General features: G+C 35.7%; 1 protein-coding gene across 4 annotated transcripts in view; it reads right to left on the reverse strand.

Moving 5' to 3' along the window:
• Window positions 1-4,999: 4,999 nt before the first annotated feature.
• Window positions 5,000-17,452, reverse strand: part of ZBTB44 (zinc finger and BTB domain containing 44) — a 67,142-nt gene continuing 54,689 nt past the window's right edge. For 2 of the 4 annotated variants that reach the window (XM_044386527.3, XM_026505388.4), the window contains 4 exons: window positions 17,319-17,403; window positions 16,008-16,171; window positions 14,360-14,660; window positions 5,000-12,350 (listed from right to left, as the gene is read on the reverse strand). In XM_044386527.3, coding sequence (XP_044242462.1) covers window positions 12,068-12,350; window positions 14,360-14,660; window positions 16,008-16,023 — 600 coding nt within the window. In that variant the 5' untranslated portion in view covers window positions 16,024-16,171; window positions 17,319-17,403 and the 3' untranslated portion in view covers window positions 5,000-12,067. The remainder of the gene's footprint in view (window positions 12,351-14,359; window positions 14,661-16,007; window positions 16,172-17,318; window positions 17,404-17,452) is intronic. The other 2 variants (XM_026505389.4, XM_026505390.4) reach the window with 2 other exon arrangements.

Here is a 17,452-nt window from a genome sequence, read left to right on the forward strand (position 1 = left end):
TCTTCTCGTTTCTGCCTGGACCAGTCCTAGACCTCTTTTCAAGGCAGATCCAGCTCAACTGTTGCCTCCTCCATATTGCCTTCCCTGATCCCTCCAGCCAGGTCTCTTCCTCCTTCAAATTTGCAAAGCATACTATTTGGTGTTTCTCTTACGGCAATCAGTTATTTTTTAGTTCTATTTTTCTTTACTCCGTAAGCCATAATCTCCTAAAGCCAGACTTCAGGAAGTCCCGCTGTAGTGTGGGAAGCTCTGGGAAAGCTTCTTCAAGAAGTGATATGTAGGGATGGACTTGATGAATAAACCAGACAAAGGGAGGAAAATGACAGAGCCAGTGTTTGAGAGAATAATTTGGGGAAATTCTGACGGCTGATGGCAGTTGTTCTCAGGATTAAAGTTAATATTCATTCATAACCATAGCAGCCTTATATTTCACACCTTTATTTAAAAATGAGTAAGACCGGAGGAGATAATGCTCAGTGAAATGAGTCATGCAGAGAAAGACAACTATCATATGGTTTCTCTCATCTATGGAACATAAGAACCAGGATGATCGGTAGGGGAAGAAAGGGATAAAGAAAGGGGGGTAATCAGAAGGGGGAATGAAGCATGAGAGACTATGGACTCTGAGAAACAAACTGAGGGCTTCAGAGGGGAGGGGGGTGGGGGAATGGGATAGGCCGGTGATGGGCAGTAAGGAGGGCACGTATTGCATGGTGCACTGGGTGTTATACACAACTAATGAATCATCGAGCCTTACATCGGAAACCGGGGATGTACTGTATGGTGACTAACATAATATAATAAACATTAAAATTAAAAAAAAAAGGATATGGGGAAAAGGGAAAAAAACTAACTAAATATATGTATATATGCCTAAAAAAAAAAAATGAGTAAGATGGGGTGCCTGGCTGGCTCAGTCAGTAGAGCATGCAACTCTTGATCTTGGGGTCATGAGTTTGAACCCCACATTGGACATAGAGATTACTTTAAAAAATGAGAAAGATTCTGATATACATGGTGAAGATATACACAGGAGTTGAGTTTTTCAGTTCTACTCTGTCAGGTACTACAGGGAATACACAAATAAGACAGTCCCTGAAGTCAAGAATTCAGTCTGCTGAGGAAGACACACTAGTAATGACAAGGCTTATAAAGTGGTGGCTACACACTAAGTGTTGTTCTAAGCATTTTACACATAACTCATTTAATTCTCATTAACTATGCGAGGAGGTAGATTTACAGGGTAGTGTGACTGAGAAATGGTTTGGTGGAGCTAAACGAAATGTGCTATGGGACTAGCCAGGAGGGTCCCTAACCCCAAACTGGAGATAGGTAGGAATGGACTAAGGGCTGGGTTCCTAGAGGAGGTGAAGCCTGACCCGTGTCTTGAAAGTCTGACTGTCATCAGCCAGGCAGAGCAGGCCGGGGGCGGAGGAGAGGGGTCTGAGGGAGAGGGAGGCAGGCTTGAAGTAGGGCAGTGGCCTGATTAGAAAGATGACTACAGTAGTGATGTCAGAGATGGACTGGAGGTAGCCTGCCTGCCGAGAGGGAAGAGCAGTTAGGAGGCTGTGCTATTAGACCAGAAACAACAAAGGCTTGAACTAAGCTAGTGGCAGTAGGGATGGGAAAATGCGACCAGAACAGGTGGGAAAGATAACTCCAGTGGAGGTATTCACTAGGTAAGAGTACATAAAAAAATGGAGCAGTCAATATCTTTAGAACAAGGTCATACGCAATTTTTTCATACTGTAAGAAAAAGTTGACCTCTAACCCTCCTCTGAGAGTACTAGGTCCTGGCATAAAAGACAAAAAACATCCATCTGCATAACTGAATTCCTGTTTCCCACCGACACTACCATCAAGCGTCTCCCAGATGCTGGTGTTCACGAAGAATCACAGTGCTGGACCCGGCGCGGGGGCAGTTCCGGCTTCTCTTCTATCACTGTGTCCGGGAGAGCCCCCCTCCCGGCCCCCCGCCAGGGTCTAACAATTCTAACAATTCAAGGCCTCGGAGGTTCCAGCCCTTTCTAGTCACCTGGAGATTTCTGAGTGCATCTAATGCTTTTCTATAATGGGTACACAGGGCACGTACCACCTATGTGGACCATAGATTGGCTACTTTCCCTGCTTGTCCCAAGGGGTTTTTGAACACCACTAAAGGTACTAGCATTTTATTTTTTAGTAAATTCTACACCCAACGTGAGACTCAAATTTGCAACCCTGAAGAGTCACATGCTCTATAGACTGAACCAGCCAGGCTCCCAAAGTGCTAGCATTTTATAAGCTGTAAAACATACTGAAAAGGAATTTTTACTAATCTTGTAGACTCATTTGCGTTCAATAAAAAAATTCTGTTCCTGGACAGAAGTTATCATGCACACAAGTCCTACCATGAACTGTTGATGCTTGGATGGCCAAAGAGAACATATCCGCTTTAGCCCCTTATTATTATTATTATTATTATTATTTTTTAAAGAGTTTATTTATCTGACAGAGAACAGAGAGAGAGACAGCCAGCGAGAGAGGGAACACAAGCAGGGGGAGTGGGAGAGGAAGAAGCAGGCTCTCAGCGGAGGAGCCTGATGTGGGGCTCGATCCCAGAACGCCGGGATCACGCCCTGAGCCGAAGGCAGACGCTTAACGACTGAGCCACCCAGGCGCCCCTAGCCCCTAATTTAAAATGGTCCACAGGACATGCATGTGGATGGAGTTAGAGTATTATGCTAAGCGAAGTAAGTCTGTCAGAGAAAGACAAACACCATGATTTCATTCATACATGGAATTTAAGAAACAGATGAACATGGCGGGGGATGGAAAGAAAGGCAAACTATAGAGAATACACGAGGGTTGCTGGCAGGGAGGTGGGAGGGCAGGGTGTTAAGGAGGGCACCTGTGATGAGCACTGAGTGTTGTACATAAATGATGAACCGCTAAATTCTACACCTGAAACTAATATTACACTGTATGTTAACTAGTTTAAATAAAAACCTGAAAAAGGAAAAAAAAGGTCTATAGGAATTTCATTTGATCTTCTTTTTTTAATGTTCTAAAGCAACTTTTCCAACAGAGGGTCTCTAGAAAGCAAGAATCATCAGAGGCGTTTCATCTGAGGCTGGCCTTTTACTGGAGAGTGTGTTCCAGTGTGTCGCTAAGCCCAGCTACTCACGATCGCTGTCAGAGAGACCCACTCGTTCACGCGATGATCCCCAGCAGACGGCAGTCAGCTGCGGGAAAAATTAGGCAGGGATAGAAAGAAGGGTGTGGAATTACGCGTGCAAGCCCTGCAAAATAATTCTAAGGCCATCTCTGCCCAGAGCCTCTGCAATATGCACTTACCAGCCAGAGTTAACGTTAAGGAAACAACCGGCTTTCCCTTTGCCCCCAAGGGTGTTCAAACCTGAGTTCCAATCAGTTTGTTGATGAGGAATTTCTTTCTAGATTGAATATGCCTCTATCCTAGTCAGTTTTTCCATCTGTATAAAAGTTTACACATATAAAAAAATGAATTACACTAAACTTTGGGATTTGATGTTTACGAGAAGTTTCTCCCACTTAAACTCGTTTGTTAACTTATTGGTTTAGTACTTAGAACAAACATTCCTGTTCAAAAGAGAATGCCCAAACTATTAATTTCGACTCTACCAGGTAAGGAGATATACATCTTTGGTTATTATACTCTCTGAAAGGAAGCGTTCTGGTATGTAATTCATATGCAAACCAAACTGTAGGATATAGATAACCCTTAAACAATATGCGGTTGAACTCCGTTGGCCCACTTTTTTTGATATGGTTTTCTTTGATACAGTACAGTACTGTAAATGTACTTTTTCTTATGATTCTCAGTAACATTTTCTTTTCCCTAGCTTACTTTAAGAATACAGTACATAATGCATATAACATTAAAAATGTGTTAACTATGTTATCAGTAAGACTTCCAGTCAATGGCAGACTATTAAGTAGTTAAGTTTTTGGGGATTCAAAAGTTATACGTGGATTTTCAACTGTGTGGGGGTCAGCACCTCTAACCCCCCACATTGTTCAAGGGTCAACTGTAATTATTTTAATTTCTACATTCTACATTATTATATATCACCTGTGGCTGAGACTACTGAGAACCCAACACAGGGGCACCTGGGTGGCTCAGTTGGTTGAAGTCCCGTGAGTCTGGGTTTTGGCTCAGGTCATGATCTCAGGTTTGTGAGATGGAGCCCAGGCTCTACACTAGGTGGGGAGTCTGCTTAAAATTCTCTCTCTCCCTCTGCGTCCTCCCCGGCCTCTCTCCCTCTCTTAAAAAAAAAACCGGGGGTGGGAATGAAAAGACAATACTTCTTAAAATTTATCACTCACCGAAGGAAAAGACAATGTTTCTTAAAATTTACCCTCTTCCTCTCTGAACTTAATTCTAAAGTTATCTAGTAGTTTGGGATCAACGAAATAATTTTCTTTGCCTGTTACTCATTCTATATAGACCAGTTATCATTAAAATCCACACTGAGATGAATCTAAAGTTAGAAAGCCCTTCCTTTAGGCTCTCATCGGCTCATTACCTATGCAATGAGCTGTCCACAAGCACTGGTTTTCTACTTTCTGGTTTTAAGATATTACTGAAACATTATCAACAGGTCTCTCAACAATAAAGTACAACTTCAGAAAGATTCAGAGCAACTTCTAAAGATGCAACCCACCCCTTAAGGAAGTAGTCTTGCATAAGAACCTGCCTCAATAGCTCTAGGACCTGACGAGTTTCCCTAAGTAGCTTCCTTTTTATTATCTCTTTCAATCTTAGAGACAGTGCTTATGGAACCTGTGCACTACCAGCTCTTCTCTTCCTCACCCAGGAAGCTGGAGTGTGCCATTTAATGTACGACTCTCTGGTCTGTGCGCACTCAGTGGATGCTTATTTAAGTCATACGTTATTCTGACGACTTTCTCATCCACTTCTCAACCAGCAACACCAATTTCTTCCTTCCGGCCAACAATAAATAACAACAGCAGGAAGTTTTACTCCATAAAGCATTAATAAGATATTTTAATGAGAAAAAAAATCTTAGTCTTATGTTTCTATTCAAAGACACTCAAAACTAGTTTTTCCCTGCTCATCCCTTCTAACTGCAACTTTATTTGTGACCATGTAATAAAGGCCAGTTTAAAGATTTTTTTTTTTAAAAAGTTTAAACCTTTTTAAAAAAGATTAAACAACCAGGCTAGCAAAAAGGTACTCAATACATACTTTCCTTATATCAAACAAGCTAATATTTCAGTACAATGTAACTATACAGAATATATACAATACACATATGTTCACAAAGCAAACACTAGGCTCAGAACAGAGTTGAAAAAACATGATATTCACATTGATTACAATAACTCTAAAAATGATTGTAACGTTGAAACGGCACTTAGTTTACAAAAAAGTCACAAAAATATATATATATATATATATATGAAGTCACCAAGAACTATGGTTCCTGTAAAATACTAATAGCCAGATACTAGTATATAAAATGTGAACTTCTGACATTGTATACATTTTTAGGAAATAAAAGAAAACAAAATCCAAAACCATTTTCGTTATTGTTGAAAGTCAAACATGCCAAGTAACTTAGCTATGGCCACTGTCACCAAGTAAAGCCATATTTAAATGAGATGACAACTGGATACAAAGCTGGTGAACTGGGAACTGGCACAGTTGAGAGAGTTGCACTGGTTCTAGGAGAGGGTAGAAGACATAAAAACACCCATCCACATACTTAATTCACATTTCTGCTCCAGCATTACCCTCCCCCAAGGGTTTCACAAAATGCCAGTGCCCAAAAAGAATCATAATGCTGCAAGGTGAAAAAGTTTCCCCCAGACTTCCTTGATGTTGGCCTATAGGAAAATATTAAGCATGCATCGGCTAAACAAAGCAGTCAGTCACCCATCTGGAAAACTGTGGTGCACAGTTTCCTCCCAGGCTGGTTGTACTAGAAAGTACTCCAGTTTTTAAATGGAGCGAGATTTATATGTTAGCTCTGTAAAATATTGAGCTACTGTAGCAGCAAATATTAAATTACAGAAACAAAACCACAATTTTATTTAAAAATTCATTTCTGTGACATCAAAACAATTTTTCCCTCGTATCTGTCTCCTGTAACCAGACATCAAATTCTTCTATCACTGAAGTATGGTCAAATTCAATCTTTCTCATTATGCTGCTGTGGAAAAAGACAAGTCCTAATCTGGAAAATTTTAATTTACTCTTAAAAATGAGAATACAGGAATTTCAAAGTAAAAAAAAAAAGTCTGTTCTAAAAGCATCTCACAAATATATATATTTAAATATTAAAATAGGCTACCTAGGATTTTTATAAAATGGCTTTTGAAAAGATAGTAGAGGCACAAAGATGCCATATACTATCTTCCAATTGGACATAAGGTGCCACAAGGGTGCCCTACAAAGAGGCAGGCAATCTCTATCTGATGCAACAGGAGGCACCAGTAACAACAGAAAAATCAAATATATTATTGGGACTTGGATCAAAACCAAATTTTACTCTATTAGGGACTTTTTTTTTTCTTTTTCATTATCTTGAAATATATGCATTAGAAGCCATCACTTTGTATAAGGAAGAAAATGAATACTTATGATCTTACTCCTTCCAAATACCTGGTGGCATTCATTTCAGGCACCTGAAAGATGAGAAGCAGTGCAACGTTCAGTAATTTAATGGACTGCTCTCAGTATGAGAGACTTTACATAGCATCTATCAACTTGAAAATTAACTGAAAACTGATAACTGAAATAAAACAAAGCTTTTAGAGAAAACACATTTACAACCTAATCATAGAAAAGGTTCTCTCTAAAAAACAGATGTTTCTAGAAACTGCACGAAAGGCTTCCCACCTTTAAATGAACACAGCTTCCACTAAATGCCAATGGAAACATGTGTTAAGGGGAGATGACTGGCTCCTCTTAAAGTAGGGAAGATTTATCCTTCCTTAAAGGTGATGTACTTTGGTAACCTGAACATTCAATTACAGGATGATTTTTTAGCTTAACTGGATTATGAAATCTGGATATAGTCAGTCCAGCATTTGGAAAAACAAGGATAATTTAATAAAAGTCATGACACTAGCCCCTCAAACCATCGAGCAGCGATTTTGTCAATAAATCATCAAAACTGAACCCAGGGCTTTAAGCTTACTTAGCAAAATTAGTCAATTTAAAAGAGAAAGGCAATAATCAAAGAAATAAATTTTATAAACCAGGCACTTCAAACTGAAATTAAAAATTTTAAAGTTAAAAAAATTTTTTTTAAAAAGTTTGTTTTCAGTCAATGGTCTCAACTTTTAAATTCTTTGTAAACTATTACATACACAGGAACCTTGGTATTAGTTGTAACTGGCATGGGGCCTGCACAGAGGAAGCTTACTTAAAGTAGCATGAGCACTTTAAGGCAGTTTCGTATTTTGGATACTGCTAAACTGAGACTCCAATAACATCGCCTGACATCTCCGCACAGACTATCTGTAAAGACCTGGAACTGTTTTTTTCTATCATAAAAATATAATCACTACAACGTAGTGGAAATATCCAACTGTATTAGTTTAGTATGAGGTAAAAAAAAAAAAAAAGTACAACTAGGATGTCACTAAGAGTCTACACCCCATAATCTGATATAAGCTTAACTCCCCCATTAATAAATTTCAACACATTTATAATCTAAGAACAAAATATCCACAGAATGTCTGCTCCTTAGTTGAACCCGGAAATTGGTTCAATTCCACTTCACTGTTTAATCTGAACCATTATTGCTTTTGGCAAATTCAGCTTGCTGAGGACTTTCCAAATAAAAATAGCCTATATCATCACATTCAGTCAAGCAATATGACACTAAAAAAGTGGGTATAAGCAAAATAAAAAATAAATTTAAATTTTGACCATTTTAGCTTAAAGCTAAAGGAGTATGCTTAGCTATAAATATTCCTCATAGATGTGTTTATATAATAGAACCCTCCCCAATTTTGTTCCACTGCTTCAGAAAGGAAAAATCTAGTTTCTATATATTCTCTCTCAGTTACTTTTAAAATCTGAATATATTATAAATAAAGTATCTTATGTCAATAACTTAGAGTGAAAATCACATTTATTACATTTTAGCAACTTTGGGTTGCTTCCAAATGCAAACTTTACTAGTCACCCTCTCCCCCAGTTAATATTAATATCTAGAAAACGATTCTCCCTCACTTGGATGTATATTTCAGAGTTATAACTTCACATTTTGCAGATGAGTGAAAATAGAGTAAGTGCCACATGAAAGTTTCTAATTCTCTTCATCAATTCATCAAATCTCAAACTCCTTTCAGTTAAGATACTACAATTTTAGGACTGTTCATTCATCAAGCAATAACAATGATTCTCTCCATGTGGTATAGTAGAGAGTTGCCCTTACCTTATACAGTAATGTATTTTTCAGGGACTACAAATCTAAGAGACTAAAATTGATCTGAGAATCTTCAAAATTAACAGCCACTAAACAAGATAATTGGCCTCTATTTAGATTGAGTACAAAAATAAAATAGTGAAAGAGTGAATAAAAGACTGAAAGAGTTGATACAGCTTCCAAAGTTTCCCAGGGAATCACTTATACAATGGGGAGAGTCTGGCTCAGTAGTCAGAAGGTAACAGAGGTACCAATGATACTGCATTAGATATGCTGACTAGTCCATTCCATTTGATAAAATATTGTAACAAAACACAAGTTTTTCTGTTTGTTTTTAAAACCAAAGGGCATGTGTCATAACATGGAACCAAATTACTTAACCCAGAATGGTTGCTGAGAGGTTAAAAATATAAGACTGAATGACGCTAAACACTTTAGTACACTTTGTCTCGCTGAAATTGAGAACTTTAAAAACTGGCGATGTAATCAAATGTGCAACTAATTATGTGAAATACAAATTAAGAAGATTACTTGAAATTCCAAATAAGAGAAATTCATTTAAATGAATTTTGGATGATAATTTCCATCTGTATCCATTTATAAAAAATTTGAAATAAAAAAACCCAATATTAATCCTTTTGTTTCTGAATTATTACAATCACTGTCACGCTAGATGCTTCCATTGTTAGAATACACCCCTAAAAATGGAAAGAATGACTGCAGGAGCTGTAACATCCAGTATCGCAGCGAGCATCTTTACTCATTTCTAAAGTGTATCACACCTATTTGGTAGCATAAAAATGGAAAATAAATGCTTTTCTTGTATAAAATACTTGGTTTTAAAAAGGCAATTTATCCTGCATCCTAAAATTTAAGCCCTTTAAATATCACAAAGTTACCCTCTTGGGCCTTAACAAAGAACTATGCTTAAGTATTCTAAACTGGAATTTTTTGTTTAGTTTCACTGGCAATTTCTAATGGATGGGATAATATAACTGGCTTTCACCTCTTCGCAATGTTTCCATATATTCTGGTAAAACTTATACATTCAGGTATCCCTCTCTTTGATGAATTTTAAATAAACCTAAATAACACTATACACATTTATCCCTTGCAGCTTAGTTTCCTAAAACAGATCCATAAGCTAAAAATCCTTAAACTATCAAGAAAAATGCAGAGCCTCAATGAAAGAGAAAAAAGGCCTCTGTTTATATCATTTTATGTTAAATACTTGTTAGCTACTTGTATTGATAAGATTTGTGGAATAAACAAACCAAGTTTACATTTTCATAGTATATTCAATTTTTTCATTAAACTTGGAAATCTGTGCAATTCGTAATTATCAATGAAAATCTAAAGTTTCCATTTGGGAAAGAATAGCCAGTAGTAGTAATCCTACACTTCTGAGAGCACAGACCACTTCAGAGCTGCCAAAATTGTGGCCTCTTTTAACGTAGAGTTCTCAGGGGATGTGCTTAAATGCTTTCAACCATACAAATCCCCAGTTTTCTTTTCTTTAACCCTATTTCTTTCTGTTTTTTCTTCCTTCTTTTTGCTTCCTAAAAAAAACAAAAAACAAAAAAACAAAAAAACCCAACTCTCAGAACTAAAGGCAACAATGATTCCTGGTCATAATTTTACCTATTCTTTGTTTTGCCAATATAAGACTTTAAAATTAACTCCAAGGTTTATCCATTGGTAGGCATAATAATTTTCAGGAATATGTATATGTATGACATTAAAAATAAAAATTCCTGACCTTTCTACTCAAGACACAGTACTGTTACTGATGAAGTATCCCAGTCTGTTGCAAAAAAGTAATTCAACCCTATTAGTAAAGAAGCATAAAGGGTGGAAGCCCTTCATCACTTGTGTATGTTGTTCTTCCTGAAAGTAATATACCTATGTTTGGGAGCAAAGGGGGAAAACAGGTTCAAGACGGAGATAAGGAGTTGAAAACAAGGTAAAGACAGCAGAATCTAGAAAAGGAATGCTACCTGGAAAAAAAAAATCTTCAATGCATTTACTCTCCCTTCCTTTATATTTGTGGGAGGAAAATCAATCAGAATTAGCCAATTAAAAAAATGAAACAAGTAAAATCACTATAACTTAAAAATTAATTTTATTATTAAGGTCTAGCACCCAGACAGAAATTCAGGTCTCTTGTTTTGAATAAGAAACTGTATTTAGTTTCTTTTTCTAATATAATCAGGTGTTTTCATAATTATTAAACTTTGGGTATATACGTAGAAAAAAAGTTATTCAGAAGTTCTTTGTTCATGGACTCATGAATATTTAGGGTCAAGGTCAGTGATGCTTTAATGGCACCAGATGAAAAGTATACTCCAGTCTAGAATATCACATAAATTTCAACTATAAACAGGAAATTTCATTTTTTTTAGCAGCAAAAGAGGTGATATTAATTTAAGGTTTTTAGTTTTTTTAGTCTTGATTCTTTTTCCCCCTAGATTGTTGAGTCATAGATCATTAATTTAAAGCCTCTTATCTTTTACATTATTGCTTACATTGTGTAAAAACTACATTAACCCTTTTAATAAACCTGGCAATAGCTAAAAATATTTTGGAACAAAAAACAAAGTATCACTGACATATGGAACTTTGTAAACCATCTTAGCTGGGTTAAGAACCATAGCCTTAACAGAATTCTTTTATTTTGTCCAAATTAGCACAATAGAAACATCCCCAAGATTACATAAACCTATATATAAATATATCGTTATCTCCAATATTTTTCCTTTATATGATGTCATGCCAGTATTTGCAAGAGGAAATATTGTTTATGGGGCAAGAAGAAAAATGATTTAGGCAATGACCTAATTAGCCAGGCACTGACATTCAAAGACCAGGTTAGGTAAATAACAATTTTAGTCAGAAAAGCAGTATTAAAAGAGTTCCTATAAAGCTGAGATTTATGTATTTCATTTTTCGACTCCTGGTCATTTCATGCACAGCCTGACTATTCTCAATCACGGTTCTCTGATTTCATGGAAGAAAGATAGATTATTTGGAGTGGTACTAAAAAAGTTCAGGGAATGCTATCCCAACACCAAATTTTTACTGTGAAAAATAACAGAAATGACAAAGCTTAAAAAAAAGAAGAGGAGAAAAGAGTACATTGGATTCCAGAAGTATTTACCCTAATAATTTTTAGGAAAGCTTACCGTAAATATTTCTAAAACCAACAGGCTTTACAAAGTATTGTACAATGTCCTGTGTATAGGAGTAAACATGTATTCAGGCTACCTGTCAAATTCTGTTCAGTAATTCGTTTCTGGTGTACCCTTTCATCTCAGGAAGGTCAACAATCATCTGAATTCTTCTTTACCTAATGATCTCGTTAGCCTACTTTTAATAATGGAAGAAGAAACTGATATATGCCTTAGGTCAACTGGTTCTCCTTAAGTCTCATAGTTTCAATTATGTTTCAACATCACGTTACTGTGCACTTACAGAAGCAATCTCTCAGTCATGAAAAATAAAACATTAGTTGTGGGGCTTACAAAGTAAAAAGGGAAATTCTTTCCCAAACCCTTTTTTGTTTAAAAAATTAATTAAATTTAAATGTACAAGACCAAGCACAGGCACTTTCCAAAAACCAAAAATGAAGCCAAACCATGAAATTACTCAATGGTTATAGAAGACAGCTCTGATTTTGGGGGGTCATCTCTGGTTGCCTCAGTACAAGCACTGGTCTTTGGCTGCTCTGGCATTTCTTCCTCTTTTTCTGCCAGCCCACCAAGAGACCCCAAGGGGAAAGTGCTTTCACAATTCTGGGTCGAGGAGACCTGTGAAATTACAGGCATTTGAACAGAGGAGTTGCTTTCAAAACTGTGTTCTCCAAGATCATACTGAACAAGGGTCTCTTCTTGCTCCTGGTTTAAGTAGTCCGGTACTAGGAAATCACTAGATAAGAGGCAAAGGATGAAAGAGGGAGTTAATTTTCAAACCAGTAATAAATTAGCCACAATAAAAAGACCTGATTTGTAAAACAAGACTGGGATTTTTCATTTCTCTAATTCTTGACTGATTAGATATAATTCAGGATTTTCAATTTCTAAGCTTTACTAAATATGAACCAAAACCATCCATCAGAACCAAAGTACAACTCTCTCTAACCACCAATAGATAAGATTATCACCTTCCTTGTCATTTTAGACACCTAAACAGCCTTTCTTGTTCTATGTAGAAGAGTTTCTGTATACAAACAAATGCAATTAGCATGCTCACTTAAGCAAAGATCATTTGAATAACTTATGCTTAACCTTTCTTGGATTACATACTAATTAAGAGGTATATAAACTTAGCTTTTTATTACTTCCTGGATATAAGTTAGTTAAGAAACTAAGTTCTTATACATAAATGGCATTATATTTGAAAATGAATGTCATGAGATTGGTTATATATTAGTCCTCAGGAAGTATTTATTAATATTGAAAATATTTAATATTCTATTAGAATAATTAAAATATTTGATTTTTGAATATGGACAGTCAAATATACCAAAATTTTAACAACAGTGGATATTATCCCTGAGTGGTGAGATCAGAAAATATTTTAATTTCTTATATTTTATACTTTCCTATATTCACTAAATTTTCTACTATATGCATTTTTTGTAAAAGAATAAACATTATAAAATAAATCTTAGATGCTTTAATTAAATCTTTATTGCTGAACTAAAAAAAAGTTCATTCTACTAGGAATGTCAATAACTAATACATTTAAGAAGGTTATTTTATAATTTGTCCAGTATTAACAAAAAAATTAAAGTATGTTCATCTGCAAAGCAATTTAAAATTTCCTATGTTATATTTTCTAAAAAGAAAGGAGGAATAGACGATAGAGAGCTCTGTACAGGGAAGATACAGGCAACAGGAGTGGTTAACTGAGACACTATTTTAGTTCTGAACAAACAATGTTTGATATGACATATAGAATTTAGGTTTAGTGATAGGACAACCAGACACTCAGACATGATTAAACAACATGAATGTCGGGTTTGGAGAGAAAAACAAAATCTATGCAGCAATAATTTGGAATTTATTGAAAAATAAGATTTAAAAAAATAAGGACGGTTTAAAATTCAAAAGTTTACGAAGATTTCATTTAATAAAAAACAAAGGATGCCTACAGATGTGTATTTCTGATAAAATATTAAAAAAAGATGACAGAATTTTGTATCCAGAGACCTTAGAAATCATCTTTAAAGCTTACATTATATCTTTCTCTATGTTTCAAGCTTCTTCATTTGTAAAGTGACACGTTCAGTCATAACAGCAGTTACTGGTAGAGCCAGAACTAGAACCTGATTTCCTTGGATACTCTATAAATCAGAAAGGAACTCTATTATAATAAATTATTAATATTAAAAGCATGGAGCTCTAAATTGAAAGAAAAAGGAAATTTGATCTAAATAGTCATATCTCCATCATAGTTGCTGTTGAAGTTTCTTTCTTTATTGGTAAATATATGTTCCTTTATATAGAATTTTAAAAAATGAGAAGTGGTCAAAAATTTTACTGACATCCAAAGAGTCCGAAGTAATTCAGTATCACTAAGATCATCTGACATGGTAAATTTTCCAATAAGGTCTATATTACTTATTTTATTGAAAAAACAAAAACACAAAAAACAAAACAAAACAAAACAAAAAAGACAAAGCAAGAGGTAAGTAGTCTACTTCTGTAGGGAAAAATTTCCAATACCAACTAGAAAAATATTTATAATTGTATACTTAGAAGACTCAGCAAAATTTCATCAGATCAGGAGATCAGAGTATGGAGAGTGGGAATTTAAAAGGAATGTGACTGATTAGCTGGCAACCTGATAAAAAACACAGCAGGCTGCCCTAAAAGCAGGAAAAGAGAGTTTAGTCAGCAGTTTTCCTGGTTCGTTTTTGTTGTGCACCTCACCTGCTCTGGAAGTAGTTTGCTAGCTCTGACGCTTCATGGTTCAGACTCCTCAGGTGCACGATTAAATTTCCAGAGTTGGTGAACATGGCGCCACATGTTTTGCACTCGTAAATCCGAGGCTTGCGGATAATGTGCCGGGAAACCCTCATGTGGTGTTTATATTCCCCGAAGGAAGTGAAAGTGGCACTACATATCTGGCACCGGAAACAGCGTTTACCTTCATGCTTTAGGCGATGCATCTTTAGCGAGTAAGCCCTGGTGAACTTTTTCCCACAGCGGTCACACTGAAATGGTTTAATTCCTACAAAATCAAGCAAAACAAAATATTATCTAAAAACAAAATACAATGAAAGGTCACAAACCTCACAAATTTCTGAATTATAATTTTGTAGCATTAGGTAATTTAAAAAGACAAAAATCACCAGCAAAAATGGATTCCAATTCAACATCTCAGAAAAGTACAGAAAATTTGAAAAGACACTAGTGCTTAAAAAAAAAAAAAAAAAAAGGAAGGCATTAGAGGGAGAGGTAAACTCGTTAATATACACTGAAGTTGATTTTTGAATATTCTTCTAAATCGTCTAGTTTATAGATTTCAAAACATAATTTAATCACAGTATTTAAAGAGTTGAAATCTCCATAAAACATTATTTATTTCAATTTCATTAAAGTAGTACAGTTTATACTGAAAAGATGAAAAAGGACCTACTCTTCATTCCCTGAGAGAGAAATGAGAAGAAAAAAGGAAAATTTTAACATCTCTGAACATAATTAAAAATCATAGAACTATCATTTGGTGAAATGGGTTTTTGGGCATTTAATGTAAAGTGATAGAAAAATATGTAGAAACTAATATGTGAATTTAGCAAGTATATTGTCTCTTCCAAGTAATTCTCATAGTTCTGGCAAAAAAATTTTAAAAACCTTCAAAATACAATCTGTTGATTTAATAAAGTCATAGGAAATTGATGTTAGCTCAAGGGCTATTAGACCTATCTAGGGCACAGGAAAGTTAAGATAATCACACAGCCGAAAACAGTAGCAAAGACTTCCTACTCTATCAGAGGTCAGTGTTTTACCCACAAGAATTTTGTTGCCGTTATGTAATCACTGAACTTAAATTTCAAATCTGTTTTATGTGTCATTTATTAAAAATCTTTTATACTAAAAAATACTAAAAGCTGATTAATCAGGGCACAGAGAAATTTAGGATTGCAGAATTGAAATTAAATTATTGCTATTGAATTTTAAAAAACACTTATTTGGAAATAATTCCAACCTTAAAGAGAAGTTATAAGAATAGTACAAAGAACACCAATAAATACCCTTTTAATTTCATTTGCTCTACCATATTTGTGCTTCTCTATTGCACATATACGCACACACCCAACATATCCAATACCTTTTATTTATGTATTATACACATATACCCCTTCAAGTTTTAATCTGAATACTTATGCCTGTGGCAAATGTGCTAAGCAAATAGCTTTCTGACACCGTACCAGTTAAGCAACAGACTAAGGCTTATCTGATTTCTCAGAGACATATTTTTTAAACCCCAAAACACCTGTTTTCTATTTTTAACTGGGATTTCTAAATATAATGTTTCAAGTACTCATTTATGCAACAATCGGGAAGGTGAAATTACCTGAGTGGATGAGCATGTGCTGTTTTAGGTTCTGAATACGGGTGAATCGTACCCCACAAGTTGGACACTGAAAAGGTCTATCTGGACCATTTGGACTTGGTCGTTCTGTACTGCTGGTAGAAGGAGCAATGTAGAGTTGGTAGGGATACTGAACATTTTCCAATCTAAAAAAACAGACCAAAGAAGGCAACCAGATTCTGATTTTTAAGTTGAATAAACATTTCTGCACAACTTTAAATGACAAAAGAAAAAATGACTATTTGAGAGTTTAACTGTTAGATTAAAAGTTTCATTCATAGCAATATGAAAATGTTCAGAATGTCCAGCCATCTTAAGTAACATATCAAAAATGATTTTACCTCAGGCATCCTTAATCTCTCTAATCCTTTCCTTCTTAACGCTGCTTTAATTTAGGTCTTCATCAATACAAGGCTGAGTAACTCCCTCTCTTTAGCCCCCTCACCCCTCCAAATCCATCCTTCTGTTTCACAGCGATCTGATTAAACCAGCCACTCCCTCTTTAAAATCCTGCAATGGCTCGCTGTTACCTTCAAAGTCTAAACCCCTTTGCAAAGCATAGGAGATCCTTATGATCCGGGTTCTGTTACTTTTCCAGCCTCATTTCTTCTCATATTGCCCAAACATACTATATACTATATGTATAATATATTATATAATTATATTATATTATATAGTACATATTTCTCTCAATGCTGTGCTTTTGTACATTTAACTGATGATGATGTTTAGAGATGGGGAAGACTGGATGAGCAGGATTTAGGTGGGGAGTTAGCCAATGTTAAGTCTGAAATGCCCCTTATATATCTATGTGGAAATATGAAGCAGGGAGGGACAGTCTGAAGGTAATGAATTGGGAGTTATGGGTATATAGATGAGGACTTGGCAATCGTTCTCTGTAGTAGGTCAAACAATAAATATTTTTGGCTTTGCACATCACATGATCTCTGTTTCAACCACTCAACTTGCCCATTCACAGACAATTCGCATAAACAAATGAGCATGGCTTACTGGAACATCTGATTTACAAATAAAGATGGTGAACTGGAATTGGCCTGCAGTTCATAGTTCACCAATCCCTGATATAGATACTAGTTAGAAGTAATGGGCCTGGGCAGTTTTAAAATGCCAAAAAACGCTGTATAGCTGGTCTAATTCATGATGTAATGACCTCTTTACTCTGAAAAATAAAATGAGGTACCAATAAACTTCTTATATCCAGTTACAGTGTTTGGATGTATAGTTGCAAACACAGCCCTTTATAAGAAAAGGACATACTACGTTGGCACTAACCGATCATCATCATCTGGATGAGCATTGGTGCCGGAAGTGCTCTGAAGTGTAGGTAACCCCTCAGTGACGCCTTCATCCACTGAGCCTGTGAATACAAGGACAAAAAGAGGACAGCTGTCAATACTGTGGTATAA

Source organism: Ursus arctos, unplaced genomic scaffold, assembly GCF_023065955.2.
Source record: "Ursus arctos isolate Adak ecotype North America unplaced genomic scaffold, UrsArc2.0 scaffold_22, whole genome shotgun sequence".
In the NCBI taxonomy this organism is placed as follows: domain Eukaryota; kingdom Metazoa; phylum Chordata; class Mammalia; order Carnivora; family Ursidae; genus Ursus; species Ursus arctos.